The sequence below is a fragment of the Dermacentor andersoni genome, chromosome 7 (assembly GCF_023375885.2).
Source record: "Dermacentor andersoni chromosome 7, qqDerAnde1_hic_scaffold, whole genome shotgun sequence".
In the NCBI taxonomy this organism is placed as follows: Eukaryota; Metazoa; Arthropoda; class Arachnida; order Ixodida; family Ixodidae; genus Dermacentor; species Dermacentor andersoni.
In genome coordinates, this window is record NC_092820.1 from 141,552,561 (window position 1) to 141,571,879 (window position 19,319).

General features: G+C 46.3%; 2 protein-coding genes across 2 annotated transcripts in view; one reads left to right on the forward strand and one right to left on the reverse strand.

The window, feature by feature from the left end:
* Positions 1-19,319, reverse strand: part of LOC126533726 (uncharacterized) — a 342,383-nt gene that overhangs the window by 174,260 nt on the left and 148,804 nt on the right. The window lies entirely within an intron of this gene.
* The window catches only part of LOC129385578 (uncharacterized), a 55,678-nt gene continuing 36,381 nt past the window's right edge, over positions 23-19,319 (forward strand). The window contains exon 1 of the mRNA XM_055072293.2: positions 23-7,777. Coding sequence (XP_054928268.2) covers positions 7,758-7,777 — 20 coding nt within the window. The 5' untranslated portion in view covers positions 23-7,757. The remainder of the gene's footprint in view (positions 7,778-19,319) is intronic.

The window sequence follows — 19,319 nt, forward strand, 5'->3', positions numbered from 1 at the left end:
AACAGAAGGGGAAGGAGAGAGAGAGCATGAACGCGAAGTCCTGACATCCCCAGTGTCCTTATGTCTAGGTTCATCACTGCTGGTTTATTTATTTATTTATCTATTTATTTATTTATTTATTTATTTATTTATTTATTTATTTATTTCGCGCTTGCAAATAGGCTGAAACGTGTCGGATTGATCGCAGATTGACCGAGGTAATCAGAAAAAGAAAACACGATGTACGTAGTTGATCCTCTTAAAACTACAAGACTGCAGAATATCTCTTGTATCATATATATCTCGACGTTTTTTTCTCCTTTCCATCTTAGTTCCGCTTTAAAACTTCGCGTAATTAAGTTAATTATTCAAATGAACATTTTGATTTCTCGTAGAAGTAATGGCCGCCTCATCGAGTAATCTAGATCAAGGGTTAGAATTGTGCTATCCGCCATAGGCAACCTTAAAAAAAAAGACACCCTGTATATACACTGCTCCATCCCGTCTTATCACCTCCTGTAAGGTCGGAAGCTCCACTCAAAGATCCGCGCGTTTAATGTTGCGAGCGCGTCAGGCAGATTATTATTATTATTATTATTATTATTATTATTATTATTATTATTATTATTATTATTATTATTATTATTATTATATGGAAACATACAAACACAAAAAGGAAACAGGGAGAGCGCGAGCTGACAACTGCCACCGAGACGGCAACAACGCCTAACTACTCTGTCTCTGTCGGGAGGAGGGGGAGGGCACATGGCGTTAACCTGTCCGTGCGACGCAGCGCGGTAACTGCGTTGACGTTTACGTCCAAAACAACCGCTATGCGGCCTTTCGCCGCTAACCGCAACAAACACATCTCGGCCTGGGTTGCATAATATTATTTCTTTTACTATAGTAAAAGTTACTATAGTAAAAGTTAGGCCTGGCTTATATACTACCCGCTTACACCACGCACCGTAACAGGGACACGGTTGACGTCGGGTGACGCAAACCCGAAAGTACGCCGGGTTTTCTTTTCTTTTTCTTCCCCTCTGAGGCCGCCGCCTAAAAGTGCCCAGCTGTATGGGACGTCCAATAAGGACGCGGTGGTTTGGTTTACGAAGTCTAGAAGAGGTTTTTTTTTTCTCCACCAAGTCGTGTGCAAACACAAATTTCTTCTCACATGCGGTTTCGGTCGTTATTTCCGACAGATGGCGGCAGCGGCGTGAGAAACAAGCGGAAACCCTCTGGCGGCAAAAGTTTGCAATGCTTGAGTTTCGCATTTTACTTTCACAGCTGCTTGCGTGGGCGTGACGAGCCAGAAAACGCATACATCTTGCTTAGACGTCTATAACTCGTATAATATCGACCAAAAAAAAAAGAAACACTAGAGTAAAAAAAAAAAAACTTTTTTTCTCCTTCATTTTTTCTCCCCGCAAGCGGGAAACAAGCGGGAACCTTCTGGCGGCAATAGTTTGCATTGCTTATAAGTATTGTATTTTATTTTCCCAGCTGCTTGCGTGGGCGTGCGAGCCAGAAAAACGCATACATCACGCTTACAGCTATATAACTCGTATAATATCGACCAAAAAGAGGAACAAGAAAAAAAAAGACAGAGTAAAATAAAAAACTTTTTTTCTTTCCTCTTTTCTTTTTTTTTCTCCCCGCAAATGTAAACAACTCACGGCAGTTTCTCGTCGCGAACCTGAGAACACTAAGCCGCAATATTGCATGCATTCAAACTGGCAAGCTTGAATAAATAAATTTAAACGAAAAGAAAAAAAAACTGAAAATAAGCGAGTAGTTTACGGAACGAGAGACGGCCAAAATTTATGGCACACACAAAAAGCTGTGCCAACAGGCGTAGAAATATATTCAAAACTTCGTCGTGTCACGCAACGATTTATCACTTGCATCGTATACACCCGCGAATCTAGCCTCGCATTCACGATAGTTTATTTTTATACGTACGCAAAGACATATTTCAGCGTTACATTTTTTTTGTTACTGCTGTTGTCTTCTTGCGGCGGTCTTAGGTGTGAAATACGCTCGAAGCAGACACGGAAGCTACCGCGCAAGTTCCGGCTCGCCTTTCGAACTTTATGGCCACTTCAGAGTTCCGACCAATCTTCCACGTATTCCGGAACACAATTTTGCTATAAATCAATTGTTTGCCTGTTTCTTTCGTTAAACTCCTTTCTTGTAATGTTAAAACTCCGTGAAGAAGTCTCACGGAGTTCCTTCCGCAGGCCTACATATCTTTTCTTCAAGAACGGCACTAGAGAAACGACCCTGTCAGATCCGCTGCGTCCGACGGTATCCGCGTACGAACATTCCCTTTTTTTGTGTGTGTTTTCCAATTTTATTTCTTTTTCATATAGAAACATATTTCAGCGGTTGGCGCGTTTCCATTCCTCGAGATGTCCGGCCAGTGGTGATATAGAGCCATTTGTTTCGCGAAACGCCAGGAGAGAAAGTGGAAGATTAAAGAACACACCACCACGAAAGCGAACGGCAAGTGAATTCCGAGAACGCCGGGAAATTTCAGTGGGAACACCTTTACGCTTCCCTTCGTTCTCGTTCTTTTTCTTGTTTTGTCAGAGGCTGGATAAATGCGTCAATAAGCGAATCTATCAGCTAGAATCAGTGAATATATATCAGCCAAAAAAATTAAGGCAGAAAAAGCGCAGAACATGCAAATTGGAAATGGTGCAAACCAAGCACGGGGAAACTTCGTAAGGACCATCGGGGAATCAGAAAAACAAAAGATGCAGACCCCCCCCCCCCCCATCCCAGACAGTGGCGTAGCCAGACATATTTTTATGGGGGGGGGGGGCACACGTGCTCGGTTTGCCGACCCCCTAACCACTCCCTCGCTTTCCAGTTACACCACTGCTCCCAGAAAATAAACAAAAATGTACTATGAATTTAAAAAGAAAGCGCCCTGAACCAAACTGAAGTTCCTCAATTGCTGAACAAACGTTCCTATGACAGCAACCGAGACAGCCAGTTCTGCCGGAAAAAGAACGTCAGGAATAGAACAAGAAATTTGGCCAAGTCGGCGAAAAGCCTCTTCTCAATATTTTTTTTTTTTTTTTTGGCTATGCAGAAAGGGGTTGCATTCAGCTATCCTTATTTAGTCTGTGTTTTTTTTTTCTTTGGGAGGAGGGGACATGATGACGGAGGTGGCTTTGTTGACATACGTTTTCCAAACGTCTTCTTTTTTTGTTGTTTTTGTCCACGCAATTTTTTTTCTTTTGACCGTCTTCTTCGAGGATTTGTGTTATTTATAACTGACCATACACCAACAAAAGTTTCATCGATAATAGGAAATAGAGTTGCTGGTGAGGTCACGTCCTAGGCACAAACAGCGAAAAAGAAGATATCGACGTGGAGAAACAATACTCATGAACAACAACAACAACAACAACAACACATATTCTTTTGGCGCGAGCAACCTGGGTCGTGACCGGAGTGATAGCGCGAGCTTACGCAAGTCTATGTTGTTGCTGCGGGGGAGGTTGATCTGTTCAACACTTTTAGCGACATCAGAAACACACATATTCTTTGCATCTTTCTCTTGTGGCTCCGTCACAAATGGGTCTGTTAACTTTTCAATTGCGTTATGTTCTTCTGAAATTATTTTTAATGTTGGTATTTTTACCATCGAGCTAGCCGGAAGGTAAACTCATTCTCTCTTGTTTCCTCGTCAAACACTGGTCAATCCATCCTCGCGTTTACTTGTCAAATTTAACAGGAAATAACAACAAAAACAACAATGACAACAGACGCAACACTAGAAACAGAGTAGTCCACGGATGGTAGCCACCGTTGCCTAAGCAATCTGTCCCTCTCTTGGGCAGCATTGCTATGTTAGGGGTGAGGCGTTAGACGTAACTAGCCCTACAGCAGCTCCCTAACTAATCTCGCCATCGCCTAAATGGACACCAACGAGCGACAACCTTCGCGAGCTGACATCTGTCAAGTTTTCAATGACGTCTGTGTGACGTCGCTGAGGGTACAAGACGGCGACATTGCAGAAGAAAGGCAGGTCCCCTTATACTCCTAGACTTCGCTACTGGCAGGGTCTCGTAAGAACCAGAAACAAATTGCTCCTCTGTTATGCACCTTAATGAAACAGTAACGCAGTACTGTTTCAAAACTGTTACTGTAACACAGTACTGTATTCCCGCAAATAACTTGGTGAAACATTGGTCTAATTAAGCCAAGCAGATGGCATGAATGAACGCAATACGCCGAATTCCATTTTCTATGCGGGCACCTTTTCTATTTCTTCCTTGCACTTTATTCATTTATTTATTTGCTCGTTAATTTTTATTTTTGTGATGGCTGGGCTGAAACAGGCGGTGGGAGTTCATTTTGCTCGCGTCAATGACGGCCTCCTCTAATGCACGCAAAGGTTTCGTCACCTTGTCCTCCAAAACCGAAGCAATATTGCAGGACGTATAGAGCGCTCAGCCGGACATTCTAGGAGTTGCAGACGCATCTCATTTCACTAATTAAAAGACCCACGCTCGCAATATCATGCTGCTTCGTCCTTTTCATCTGAACCGCTCTCGCTTCCATCTCACCGTCAAAGCCGAACTACATAATACAGGGCGCTGCACAACGCTCTAAACGTAAAACACCAACACCCACACTAGGCCTTTCACAATCCTCGCAGCCTCCCCAAGCGACATCGTCATTCTAACTTTTTTTCTTTTTCCTGCGTCATTGTGCGACTCTTCCCCAAGGTCCTGTTCGTTTCAGACGAAGCTGCAGTTCAAGGTTAGGTTCGCCATAAGCCCGCTGTAGCCCGAAGCCGAGCACAGTCGACCTTCGGACATCTTGCAAGCGCGCGGTTTACCTTGTTCAAATGTTCCGCAGCCCCATGGGTGCCGCTTCTTCAATGAAATAGAACCCATATATCACTTCCCTTCGCGCCTTGTAGAATCGATTTTCATCTAAATCTCGGCAGAAGTTCCTGGAAAACCTCCGATTCGCGATCGCCGTCGTCTGCTCTAGTTCTCGTTCGTCGTCTGTTTATCTTCCTCTGTTCTGTGTGTCACCTCTCCCACTCCCCGGAAGGGGGGGGGGGGGTCCAGTTCTCTGATTTAAGGCGCTGTCAAGGCAATGTTTGCCCAGCAATCCACAACTCCTGACACTGAAATGAGGCGTCTACATCGCTGGGCTTCTCATATTTTTCTTTTGCCCCTTTTGCTGTCTTGCTTATGTCCTTCTGTCTACTTTTGTGCGTGTGTGTTGGAAAGCTACTTCAATACAGTTGCACTAGCGAGTACACACGCTATGGACTTCTCATCCACCGTCGAAGGAATTGGGTTGGATAGGAGGGAGGCCACCTGAGAACCAGGGGAAGGCGTGGGCCGGCAGTCGATGTCGGAGCTCTTCAACCGTGCCATATAGGAAAATTTCCAATACGCCTTATGTGTTTGCGAGCCCAGGCATGGGTAACTGGCGACCAAAATGGGATCTGCAGACTCTCGCGTCACCTATGGGCGATAATACAAACTGAAAAATGACATTATTTTTTTTTTTTTTGCACAGCAACAAAATGAGATAAACGTACGCACTGCAGGCAAGGTCAAATAACCGGCATTTTCAATAAGCACAATTTATTTTCTGTGATATTAGCCATTTCAGGCTCCTCTTTAGCTGGCGATGGGTGAGGCTAAATTGCATCATGTCGCTCACTGGCGGCGCCTAATTTATCCTCCATAGAGAAGCTGTACAGTAGTAGTAGTAGTAGTAGTAGTAGTAGTAGTAGTAGTAGTAGTAGTAGTAGTAGTAGTAGTAGTAGTAGTAACGAGCGTCAGCAGCCGCCTATATTTATGTCCGCTGCCAGGAAGAACGCCTCTCCCAGCGATTTCCAATTATCCTTGCATTTGCGCTAGCTCTCCGAGTAATAGTAGTAGGATAATCGCGGAGACTTCTCTTTAGCAATGAAGGGAGAGCAATGGAGCTAAATCGTGTACAAGATCGCTACTGAAAACGTACCCACATTTTCCTTTGGATTTCAATTTAGGCCGGGAACAGAAAACCTTACTCAGTTATACTTTAATAAGAGAAAATTTCAAATTTATTTATGCTTCGTAACTTTACTCTCTGGCCTTTTGGCAAATGCGAAACCAACCTTGCAAATATAGGGGTGTCCAAATACACGCCCTGGCGAAGGCGCCCTCTGGATAACAGACGCAGATCTGGAAGGCTACGCTTTTGCCGGCTGCATACGGCGGAAACGATACCGCGGACCGGTAACACTCCATAGAGGTCAGGTCTTGGACAGCACCTATATCAAGTGACGCTGGTTCAGTGTCTGCTTCGACAAAAATGAAACGGCAAGCATTGTTGAACTCTGGCGGACTACTTGGCGCAGTGACACATGTGCAGAGGCTGCACCTTTCTAGCTTTATTTCGCGTGCTATAGAAATACGTCCTCCACGCGTAGCAGTAATTCGATCATAACTCCTTTCTCGCTAGAGGCTCGTGCCATGATAAAAGTTTAGGAAGAAGGAAAGGAAGAAGATGCGACGTGCCAGCGGGGACGCCATTCTAAACATTGTCAAATCCCGCTATACAGTCCAATTCGCCATCTTGTCAGCTGTGATTGGCTCAGAGGGCTGCAAGGGACTCTCTGATTGGCTCAAAATGACGCCATTACAGAATTTGGCCAGAATGCTTAACTTGAGAATGTACAGAACAGGATACGCCGGCTGAGGTACATTGCTCTCTCTTGGGGCCTCGGTATAGTAGGCTTTTAGCCACAAGGATGTGTTTGAAACGCCGAGCGTGATTTGCCGTGCATGATTTCATTCAAGTAGCAAAACGTATAATCCGTGTTAATTCCAACTTTCCTTAGTATTCATATTACGATTCTTCTAAATTCCTTCCAGTCCAGTTATTCAACGAATATTCTTCTTTTTTTTTTGTTCCCTTTCGATCAGTAACAATCCATTCACCTTTTCTCGCTTCTCAAGCACACCCTACTTAACTGCCTTATTCCCAAATTTTTACTCTATCAAGAACATCTTCACTTTTTCAGTTTTCAGTTTATTTCTTCAATCAGTAGATATACATGCTTACACAAGTATACGGATGGAGGTCCCAGAGTATGTGGCTGAAAGAGGACCTCCTGTCAGAAAATATATACATCAGAGCAAATACACAGCATAAAACAACAATACAGTAGTCACCAAGTGGAAGATGATACAAAGTAAATGTAGTACAAACTGTAAAATAACATAAAGTCAACAGCCAGTCGTAGAATTAAAACAGCAGTTCAAGGCATTCGCAACAGAACAAACGAAAAATATTTATAAAGGCTACAAATGAAAAAAAAAGAACTAAAGAAAAAGAAAAAACGGAAAGGAAATGAGCAAGAGTGAAGTGAATAGCTTAGATATGTGGACTATTTTGGCTGTCTAGTAGAAAATTGAATAATCTTTTCCTGAAGAAACCTAAAGACGAAGAGCACTTGACATCTAGTGGGAGGCTGTCCCAAGTAGATAATGCTGCGAAAAGGTCATTACTGAGGTCTCATAAGGTCTTACTGAGGTCATTGCCCTTGCGTACAAACCACTCAATCCTTTGCCCATGCCCCATTGTGGGTACGTGCCACGCATTTAAACATCATCATCGCCGGCGTACGCGGTGTTGTCCGGCGTCGGGAGCTGCTGGCGCCGGCCTCTGGCAGGACTGCCGAGGAGCGGCCCAGAGGGCGCCCCCAGCGACGACTCCTCGTCCGCGACTCGCCGTCCGGGGACGAGGAGATGGCCACCGAAGGGGACCAGTAAGTGCGGCTGGCCACCACGCTCGTCGAGCGATGAATGAAAGTGGCGCCAGGATCGAGGAGTGTCGTTACACGCCCTTAACACCCGTATTCAGAAATGCATCGTAACTTGGAAGCCCATGCTTGACTCGATATAAATGACGCCTCGCGTGAACGTGCCCAAGACGCTCATAGCGTTCCCTTTGGCGCGTTTACGACAGGCGTCCTACGAATCAAGTCAAGCGTTAGCTTCAAGTTAAGGTGCATTGCCTGAATGCGGGGGTAAGTCTCGAATTGGGACGCACTGTCAATAAGTTATGTCCGAAAACGTTTACGACCGCAAGTCGAAGCGAGCTCGCAAAGCTATTTGCCAGTGGCTCTGCGACTTTCGCTAATAATACTAAAATAAAATTAAATTATGCGGTTTTACGTGCCAAAACCACGATCAAAGTATGAGGCAAGCAGTAGCGGGGGTTTCTGGAATAATTTGAACCACCTGGGGTTCTTTAACGTGCACCTAAATCTAAGTATATGCACAGAGGTGTTTTCGCATTCCGCCCACATCGATATGCGGCCACCGCGTCCGGGATTCCATCCCGCGACCTCGTGCCTAGCAGCCCAACACCACACCCACTAAGCAACCATGAAGGGTATCTAATGGTACCTCCAGCATCACGATCGGCTGTAGCATTTGCTCTTACGAACAGTCCTATAGTGCAGCAACTTTCTTTTCTTCTTTCCTTTTTCGTCGAAAATACGGTCCCCGATGTACCCTGTCAACGGATAACGCGTTCCTTTTCTCCAGTTTCCAGCCCCACCACCGCCCTTACAATATCTCAGACAATTATTTTAGCATAGGTGTCTTTTTCGTTTCATATCCCAATCTTTCGGAGACCTAACCGGAGACGACGCTCCTACGCGCAGACTCGTTTCAACACGCACACAGCCATTAAAGCATCCTGGAACACGTTACGCCTACGTATACGACGCTGTACATGTTAAATTTTATATATAGAGATTACGCAGCAGGCGCCAGCGAGGAATCATTTCCGGCTGAGAGATTACGCGTCGTCTACTCACCGCCTTCCGTCGACGCCGCGTTCCTCCTCGGTCACACGCGTTTCCCAACCGGCGAGATGACGCCAGGGAGTCGGCCCGTAACCCCAATTTATCAGCGCGTTCGCTCCCCGCCCAGAAGCCATTAAAAAAGGCCCGGCCTTCGACGCGTCAAAAGTACTACGAGACCCGGGTTTGCAACGCATCCGGTCGCGTCAGCCGAACGACTTGCAAAGAAAGGTGCGAAAAGTGCTCTCGTCGTCGGGCCCGAAGAAGCGGCGAGACAACCTCGATCCAGTCGATTTCTAGGGAGACACGAAATAAGTCAAGAGGACGCTCTACAAGAAACATAGAGGGAGACGAGAGAGCTAGCGCCGGACAAAGCTCAGGAAGTTCGCCTCGCTGTTCCGCGAAATGATTCGACAGGAAAAGAAAAATTGGGTTCGCGCGACGACTTCGCGCATAGCAACACATTTAAATGAAGTCGGTGATATGCGGAGCCTCTGGGCCCACGTGAAAATTCGTGTAGCGATTAGAGTGGGAACCTAGAGGTGGATAGGGCGTGAGCATGGGCGTGAACAATGGTGCACCTCCTGGATGGGGACACCGATGTAGCCTGGCTACGACGTTAGAGCAATGTTTTCTTTTTTTTTCAAGTGTAGAATAAGGAAAGTGGGGGGGGAGGGGGGGGTAGTATTATGTAAGCATCCATCTAGTGGACATGACCATATCGTCTATGATGAAGTTCTAATTGGCTGCACTGGGATACCCGTCAGAAGGAGACAGACGCATTCAGCCAATCAGCACTTTAGCAGCAGTCGAAATAAACGTACAGGATATCACCCCCACCTAAGCAGTCATTGGTAACGCTTACCACGATTTTCTTTTCTTTCTCTTTCTTTTTTTTTTTTGCTCAGCGTCTATGCAACGGAGAAATACAGCGTGTCGAATGGCACATTAACAGCCGTCGTTCGCATTCGCAACTGTCGGTGTTCGAATTCATGTTCGCCGTCTGCACGTGCAGAGGCACACACACACGTGTGTGTGTGTGTGTGTGTGTGTGTGCGTGTGTGCGTGTGTGCATGTGTGCGTGTGTGCGTGTGTGCATGTGTGCGTGCGGGCGTGTGTGCGCGCGTGTGCGTGTGCGTGTGCGTGCGCGTGCGCGTGCGTGCGTGTGTGTGTGTGTGTGTGTGTGTGTGTGTGTGTGTGTGTGTGTGTGTGTGTGTGTGTGTGTGTGTGTGTGTGTGTGTGTGGCCTGCGCATCTGCGTAAGCATGCGCAGATTATTCCACCATGTCGAACGGCAGTCATGCCTCGGACTACATTATCGGCAAACAGCGTCGGTCTCAGGTCTGTCCTGGAAAGGGACACCGAGAATAGGTGTCCACCTCGAACAAAGACGGTTACGTGATAGCGTGGTACAGAACTCAGCGCATTCCTTATCGCAGAAGCTCCAACAAACCATCGAACTAACCACGTTTGCTGGACTGACGAAAGCGAGACCGGTCGGCTCACAACTCGAACATCATAAAGAAAAAAAAAAGAACAGACCTCCACACTACAAACAGCTGCACTTTTATCAGGCCTAACAAATAAGCTTCCCACCTACGAACTTCTTTCAGCCAACGCCCATTCTCAGTATATAGACTGCTTTGTCAATATCACTGTGAGCACGGAATTTTTGCTGAACGCGGCACAGAGATACCGCATGACGGAAGAACACTCGAAAAGCGAGCCTGTCAGGACGTATATAGAAAAAGAAACACAGATACAGGACAGAAAAAAAAACCGCTCTTATCCGACATTCTGGTGCGCAACGAGAAACGACGTCACGTAGCGGCCTCTTGCGCGCATTTCTTTTTCGATAAGCGAGAGCGCGTCGATTGAGTTTCTTGCGAGCGACGCCTTCTTCGTGTGCACACGTAACAGCCGACACAGGTGCGGCGTGCCCGGAAAAAGGGGGGAGGCGAACCGTATACGAGACAGCAGTGGACTCGTAGCGAAACCGAGTGAACTTTTGAAGAGAGGTCTGCTTCCCCAACTCTGCGGCAACGCTATCGTCAAGTACAAGTCTAAAGAAACGTTGATTTCAAGGTGCCACTTAAACGACCGGAAGCTTCTAAAGAAAACGCAACAAGAACAACAAAAAAGGGAGAGGGAAAAAATCACTGCAAGGGTATGGAAAGTAGAGCGATTCGGTACAACGGCATTTTTCTCAACAACAGCGCAGGAAGAAGGGACAAAATGACGGCTCGTTTCGTGTGGCCTTCTTTTTTGCGCATTTGCACATTTACTGCGACTGCAGGCAGGCTCATGTGGCGGACCCAACCTTCCTCTCGAAAACAACTTCTTTGAGATGCACTCTACGTAGGGCTTCCGTCCGCTACAGTATACTGCCTCTCATGACCTCCGAAGTTATGTGCCCTGGCCCCACTATGCTCACGAGTGTGCGTTGCACACAATACACTGCACAGTTTAAACATTTCCTGTTCTTTTTTTACCTAGTCGGTAAACCCATTACCGTCTGTGGAATACCGGGATACCGGAGAGTTTCACGTGAGCAGCCGCGCTGGTGGCGCTCCCTTGTGGCACAGACTTGAACCGAATGGGACGTAGCGCCATAGTATATAGCAGCAATCTGCCATTATATCCTTAACTGCTGTTGCAAGGCGTCGATAGCGACATAATTCGTTAACCCTCGCAAGTTCCTCACTTAATTTTATTCGACGAAAAACATTCTCGTAACACAAGAACGTTTCAAACGCGTTGCACAGTTGAGACTAAGCGTTACAAGATGGCGCCGCTAGTAATCCGGGACGGGTCACTACTGTTTGGGATAACCTAAATCTATATACTCAGAAGCGCAAATGTCGTGCGATCGCTCAGTGGTTACTGTGTTCCGCTAGCAATTGCACATGGCTGCAAGGGGCGCGGGTTCGAACTCCAATGGCGGCAGTGGGCTAAGCGTCGCGTTTCCTCACCGTGTACAGCAGACTCGAAGTCGTAACAACGAAGTCGCATCCGGCCATGAAGATATATTCGCTATAGTCGATATTCGTTATAAGCATATATTTCTTTCATGCTAATATTGGCGAGAAACGTTTTGGATTCGCTTCATTGCGTCCAAAAATTCGTTATATCGAAGTACGACTCTGTCGAGAGGGTGAAGCTGAGGTACACACTAGAATCTCCTTATAACAAAGTCGCACACAACATGCAAATACATTCGCTATATACGATATCTGTCATAAGCATATATTTCGTACAAGCTAATATCGCCAAGAAACGATTCACTTGATTATGTCCGATAATTCATTGTATAGAGGTTAGACTGTGCTGGCAGGGCGAAGCTTGGGAGGGGGACTGACGGCGATAGCGTAAGGGAAATGATGGGGAAACGGTAAACATCGTCCCGAGCATAAAAAGGGCGTCAGAAATAGGTAAAGAAATGCGATCCCTCAGCAACAAAGCCACATTAAATATAAAAAATAAATGCAGCAAAATGAACATCATATATACGACATGGAGACAAGCGCACACGTGATTTTTGCAACATTCTGGGATCTCTTCTGGATAAAGCTCTTCTTAGATATGTCAAAGGTAATTGGATTCAGGTTGCGAAGCTCCAGCCTTTCAATATACATAAACAGAACCTGCGGCGGAGTAGCAATACGGTTTAATACGCTACGTGAATAGTGCGCAATGTTCCTTATCGAACTCACTTAAGTTCATGGTCTGATGCCCACTCAAAATGTGTCAAATTCTCACGGCCAACACTGACACCATCAACTTCATTAACAAGCTAATTAAGTTTATTGAAGGGCATATAGCTCTCAGAAGAGTGTCAAGCGCTTGAAATAAAACTGTTTCGCCAATATGTAGAAAGCATCTGAAAACTTACATGTCTATAAACTTACAGCCGCTTCGCGTATAAATGTAGCGTAATGTAATAAATGTACGTAACGTAAGCCCCGAATTACGCACAAGTCCGCATAGATGCTTGCAACGCCGTACTTAGCAGACAGTCTGCGAAAATATAAATTATTTCGCCTTTCATCCGCTACTGGCTATACTGTACTTGTAGATCATATGTAGCAAGAGAGGTCTACACGGGCACATTGGTCTGCGATAACATGTAACCTATGGTCTTTCTGCAATATACCTACATACAGAAATATATTTTTATAAGGCTATATATGCGAATGTTCCGATGTCATCAGTCGCCACACAATTTCCTTCCGGTCTATAGACTGCACCTCCTTTCATCTGGTATCCACTGTGATACTCTAAGAATCCAACCTTTTATCTTTTTTACGCTCGAAACGGTTAACTATTTGTCGTCCGTAGACCTGCAGACGGCCAACTCGGCGGGTCACGCGGTTGGTTTTCGACACCTTCTACGAATGAGGGAGTACTAGCAATTCCTTTTCCAGAAGGCAACTGCGTTACTCCTTCTTAACTCCATTTTCGACAGCTCTCCTGCTACGCGATGGAGTTGGCTTACTTAGCCTGTTCTTAAATGAACACTTTAAACCCCTTTATGGCTAATTTTTGTTTTCCGTGACAATAGATGTCGTGATTTACGCGTGCATTTTCTTTAACGCTCTGCGCCGGCTGCTTTGCAGTTATGAGATCTTGTTTGGAACAATATTTAACACATACAGGGAGTAAAAATAAACTGTAGAGCGCAAGGAGAGTAAACTCAACTCCATCGGAAGTGGGGAGTGAGAGAAATGAAAAAAAATCTAGTTAGAAATGGGAAACTCGCTTACTCTTTTGTAAAAGAAAAGACAAAAAAATACAAAAAAAGAACAAAGCATTTCCCGTGACTATTTTTGTCCTCAGCATGTTTAAGCCTTTAATTTGTTAAACCATGCAGTTTTCCCGAAAGGCAATTTGCCAACATGATGATGACACAACCACCTCTAAAATTCACCTAGTATACGTCAAGAGCCAGTGATTTCTAGGAGGTTGGCCGATACGTTTCTTTCTTCCGTGATCCCGTGCTAAAGAACTACATTATAGAGACATTGGACCTTTTGTGGATTATCTTGTCCTTGAAAATTTTGCTTGCTTTTCCCTAATTTAACGCTGTGCGTCCAGTGCTTCCAGGTCCAAGCGTCATGTACGTTATCAGCGTGACGTAGCATTCTACACAAGAATATAGCGAGCGCAGAGTTTTCGCTGATAAAGGAAGCGCAAGCAAAGACATCACGATTCTTGTTTGGGAATAACGTTGCACCCGTCGGGGCTTATCTTGTCCCACGACGATGATCGTCATCTGCCTTGCTTGCGTTTCCTTTCTTGAAAACTCGGCGCTCGCTACTTTCCTGTCGAGAATGCCGTGTCACGCTGATAACGCGCAAGCCATTCGTGACTTGGAAGTAACGGGCTCGCAGCGTTAAAGAAAGCAAGTGCGGGCAAGACAGTTGATTTATTTATTGATTGATTTCCTCTCAGGGCCATTCGGCATTAGAGTGAGGAGTGGGTTATACAACAAATAAGTAGGAAATAAATTACGAGCGTATACACAATATTTGCTAATTTCACAATGTTAGCTGAAAGTATGATATATAGAGGGATAGAACATGACTTATAAAAGTAACATTAAACAAGAAAAAAGGAAAACACCAACAGTAGTTCGTGCAAATGTTTGCTATTATACAGCGTTAGCTAGTGCTTTTCGAAAATCATCATTGTTATTAATGGAAACAATGTAAGAAGGAAGTCCATACCAATCATTCGACGTACGTGGCAAAAAGAGCGTAAAAACTATTATCGTTGTGGGACGACAAACGACCCACAGGGTGTAAACTTTTTTTGTTAAGAGTGTGTAGATGCGTCCCAAAGGGTGTAACATTGCGGGACGAAATCACGCACTAAGGGGGCGTAAATTCCTAGGAGTGGAATACAGCCAAGCGCTAACACCCGGGGTTCGCATTTCTTTCGTCCTCTAGACGACGTCTTCCTTAGACGATAATGTGACCAGTCATTCGAAGACGCGGATACGGCGCATACAGGCTCCCAAATGGCGGCCTTGTATCGCGATTCCCATAAATCTATCATTACGGTACGAGAAAACTGCACATTACACGATACAGCACGTGAAAAAAAAACACAGAGCTACAGAAGGAGCTGGTTTACGCAGTCGATCGGCGGGTGGCTAAATGACGCGTCCAATTATGGCATGCCGCGGGGATGCCTTAAAGGATGCCTATTAAAGGACGACCCGACTCCTCACGGGTCTGACGCTGGTCATCGAATGGCGGGGGAGAAAGGAGGTCATGCGCAGACACGTCCGCTTATGGTCGACAGGAAGTGAATAACTGGGTCATCTTCGATCAACTTACTGGCGCCGTCTCCGCGTGTTTTTTGCAGACACTGCAGTGATTGCAGTGGCGCCAAACATACGCCATCATCGGCGCACGTCGCAACCGCTCTGTGAACGGCATTATGCCGGTTTTGTGTACGTCTACAAAAAAATCTGTGTCCGCAAACCGTTTCGCCCGCGCGTAATGAGAGTCAAAATGACGCAAAATGGTGCAGCTTGCAAGAATGGTGCAAACTATTCTATCGTGTCTCAAAAGAAAGGCAATCGTAAGCAGCTAGAAGTAACTAAAGAAACGCGACAGAATTTCCGGTTTCTACATTTTTGCGATGCCTCATGCGGCCCACTGCCAACAAACACGTAAGGCAATATAAACATGCGATATGCGGCACTCGTTCACTATATGTGGTAACCGTATTTTACTCGGAAGCGTAGGTCGGGCAAAATAAAGCGAACTCATTCAGACTCACTCACTTTTCTTTTTGTTGCTCAGTTAAGGCTCACTCGGACTCTGCACTCGTCAAACTTCTATTCAGCCTGGCTCACTCGTGCTCAGACTCACAAAAATTTTATTCGGCCGAGTTCCTTCGGACTCACGGGTCAGTCCGAATCTGAGGTGAGGGAATGAGGCGACACACTATAGTGAGTTTGCCGACATATGCTTGGAAGCGACGATAGAAGTCAGAGGGTCGTAAGCTATCCCTTAATCCTTATGTGCAGAGTCTAGAAGGCGACTAACAGATGGAGTAGCACCACTGTGGTATAAAAGTTACATAAAGAAGGATGAAGTGCCTCAGAAAGCCTGGCCTACGTTTCGACACGTGGACAAAGATGTGTCTATTTACCGAAACGTAGGCCAGCCTTTTTGAGGCACTTCATTCCTGTTTATCTAACTGTTATGCCAAAGGCATCTGACAAGGATAGGTACATCTTTCGAAATGCAGGCCAGTCTTTCCGAGGTACTTTATCCTTGCTGATGCAACTTTTACACCAAAACGTATACACAGAGGGTTCTGCGGTGTGTTGAGGCAACGCAGCGGCAGTTTAACCGATTTCCCTTGTTTTTATGTTTCCTTTCTTTCGTCAGTCCACCTGAGGGCCCCCCTCCCCCCCGAAAAAAAAAAAAGCTTAATTCGGGGCTTGAACTCGAGCATTGCCAAAGGATGTAGAAACATGCGTGATTGCGGCACGACGACCCCATAACGTGACACTACAGGAAAATCCGGTCTCCGTTCGTAACTGGGTACACAGTATGCCGCGGTTTCTCTTTAATGCATCGTTGCAGCCACGTAGGACGTACATACGGAGATTAGGCAGTATGGGTAGACAAAGAAAAGACAACATCGTAGCTCTTTCTTGCGACTTTCTCTGCGCGCTCTCAGAAGCAACGTTGTGGTAGGTATGTCACGTTAAAGCGGTCAAGGAAAGGCACCCGCTTCCACAACTTGTGGGCATATAAAGAAAGGCAAAAATAATTTTAAAAAATGAGCACAGCTACGCAAGACACCAAAGGGACAAGAATGCCAGCAAACTTGCGGATGTCTTGCGATTTACTTGCAGTTTTTGTGGCGTTCCGTGCTTGCAGCGGCTGCGTCGACAATGAACTCTCTTCTCTTTTTTGATCGCTTCGTTACAGTGTAATATGCGTGTGTGGTTAATGTGCGTGTGTGATTAGAGTAGCTACACAAACTACTCAAAATAACGGTTCTAATAATAAAGGCCGAAGTTTGAGTCACACAAAAGGAAGAGGGCAAAAAAGAAAAGACAACAGCAATGCGCTCGGCGGTCGAAACACTGACACCCATCAGCAGACGAGACAGGAAGCGATATGTGGTTTTCTGTAGGTAGTTCGGGACGTCAGTTAACAAATCACGAACCGTAGCACCCGAAACCGCATTGCAAAACGACAGCTGCAATCCCGATTAGTTAACGTTTCCTACGGATTAACCCTCTCCCCGAAACTTCAAAGGATACAAAGTGGGGATGAACTGCAGATCCACGGCCACATTAAATCGAACTAAGCGACGGCTCGCGTTCACGAACGCGAGTAAAAAAGAAAAGTATAAGCGGGAGACGAGTTCAACAAGCATGCAGCTTAGTCGACCTTCACGTCGCTTGAACGCGCAGAACTCGCACAAAATCCGTAACGAAGGCCGCCCCGCCAGTTAGTCTAGTTCACGTTAAGCAACATCGCGCCGGCCATCAATTATTCGGCGCACATGGGCGAGCCTGTCCTGCACGTGGCGCGCCTTTTATCTCAGCGCGATACAGCTATTATTTACCTTACAAACCCCACGCAGCGGAGTAAATACTCCGGCTCGCGACAGCCAATCAGTAAAGGGGAAAGCCGGCTGCCTGTTCCTGTGAAGGCAGAAAGTGCGCCACTGTAGTTGGCGACAACGTAACAATGAAAAAAGAATAAGCACTTATTCTGAGTCGTGAATGCGAAAGCATTAATGTTTAATTGAACGCCGCTAACCGGTCCTTCGAGTTTTGCGCTGAGAGTAATGTTCTCGAATTTTGCCACGGGGAATGTTAGCGAGTTTTGTGATTAAATTGGTGCGGGTTATTATTTTTTGTACAATTTCTACGCTAGCATGTCGGCTGTAGACCGGTATCATCCGGACGACACTGCTGAGAAATCAAGGAAGCCCCGCGTCACCGATGTCCGGTGCGAGGAGAGGCCGAGGAAGCAGCAACGGCCACCAAGGCCGGCAGGCGCGCGCAGCAGCTAAGCCCAGCGGAGGAGAGAGAGAGAGAGAGACGGACCGTGCGCCAGCTTCCGAGAGCGAAACGGCGGCAGCACTGACCTCCACAGTTGACGTCAGTAGCGGCACTCGCACGCACGCGTCACGCGACCCCCTCGCCGACGACGACCCCTCTCGCCCCGCGGCGTCCCGTCGCCGTATCTGCTCCGTCGAGGCGCGCTTGTGACGTGGCGTCGCGGCGATGCCCTCTCCCCTCACCCAACACCTGGCGCGCTATTGCGACAGCAGGTGTTCCGATTCGCCCGCCCTGCTTCGTCGAGGCGCGCTCCTCGTGACGTAGCGTCGCAGCCGATGGGAACTTAGGTGTCATTTAGCAGCTACAGACGCCGGCTTTTTCGCGCAATTGATCACTTGATGCTTTCGCATCAAAAGCTCATACGTAGGCTGTCCAACTATAACACGCCTTGCATAGATCACAGGAAACCTTATTCGCCCGTAGCCACGCGTGCAACTGAGGTATGAACATTGAGTACAAGATAACGTACCGCACGTGCAATACGTCGTACTTTAAACGATGCAAAAGAGCAAACAAAACAGCAAATGGTGTCGGCTTGACACTGGCTTTGACACTTCCATTTAAAAACGCTATTACAGTGTACATGCAAAACACGTTGGCGACCTACTGAGTTTGAATCCATGATAGAGTGTGTAAGCGCGACTCAACGAGCACGTGGAAAGAAACAGATACACAGCAACAGCGTACAACGCAAAGCGATTATCGGCAGCCTCAAATTCATGATTGACAACCGGGGCTGCGCGAAATCAGGTTCGCTAATTAGCTGACGTCAAGAGGTCTGGCCTGTTTAAAACAACTGTTTTCGCCATACGTATCGGACTTCGTGTCATTGGTTTCAGGATGAAACGTGAACTTCTAAGGGCAAATTTTACGGGTGATACTGGTATCAGTGCCCAGTCAAATGCAGCATTTTAGCATGAAACAACTCTCGCTTATTTTCCAATTAGCCTGTAGCATTTGTATTAGCAGAATAAAGTCATCAGTCTGTGCAGCAGAGCCCAGCCGGATCGGCACTGTTTCAGAGATGAAGAGAGCGAGAGCGATTGCGAAGAGGAAAAAGCGCTATTTTCTGCAAACCTTTCGGGAGCACGACTCAGCGCCTGAGGGAAAGGCAGGTGTACTACAGTTTCTTTTTCTTTCTTTTTGGTAGGAGGAGCTTGCTTGCGATTTCTCATGTTGTCGCCAACTATAACTCTGTTTCATACTTATCAGGGCACGCTACGGAAGCTACGCAAAGTAGTTCGCTCGTAGATGTCGTATTCCGCGCGTTCGGTAGTGCGATTATTTTTGATCCACGATTCTTTCGTACGAAATAGCTACTCCGTACATCGCAGTGACAACCTGTGGACGTATAGGGTTGAGTCAAATCACGTATATCATTGCGCGCCCTTGTCCT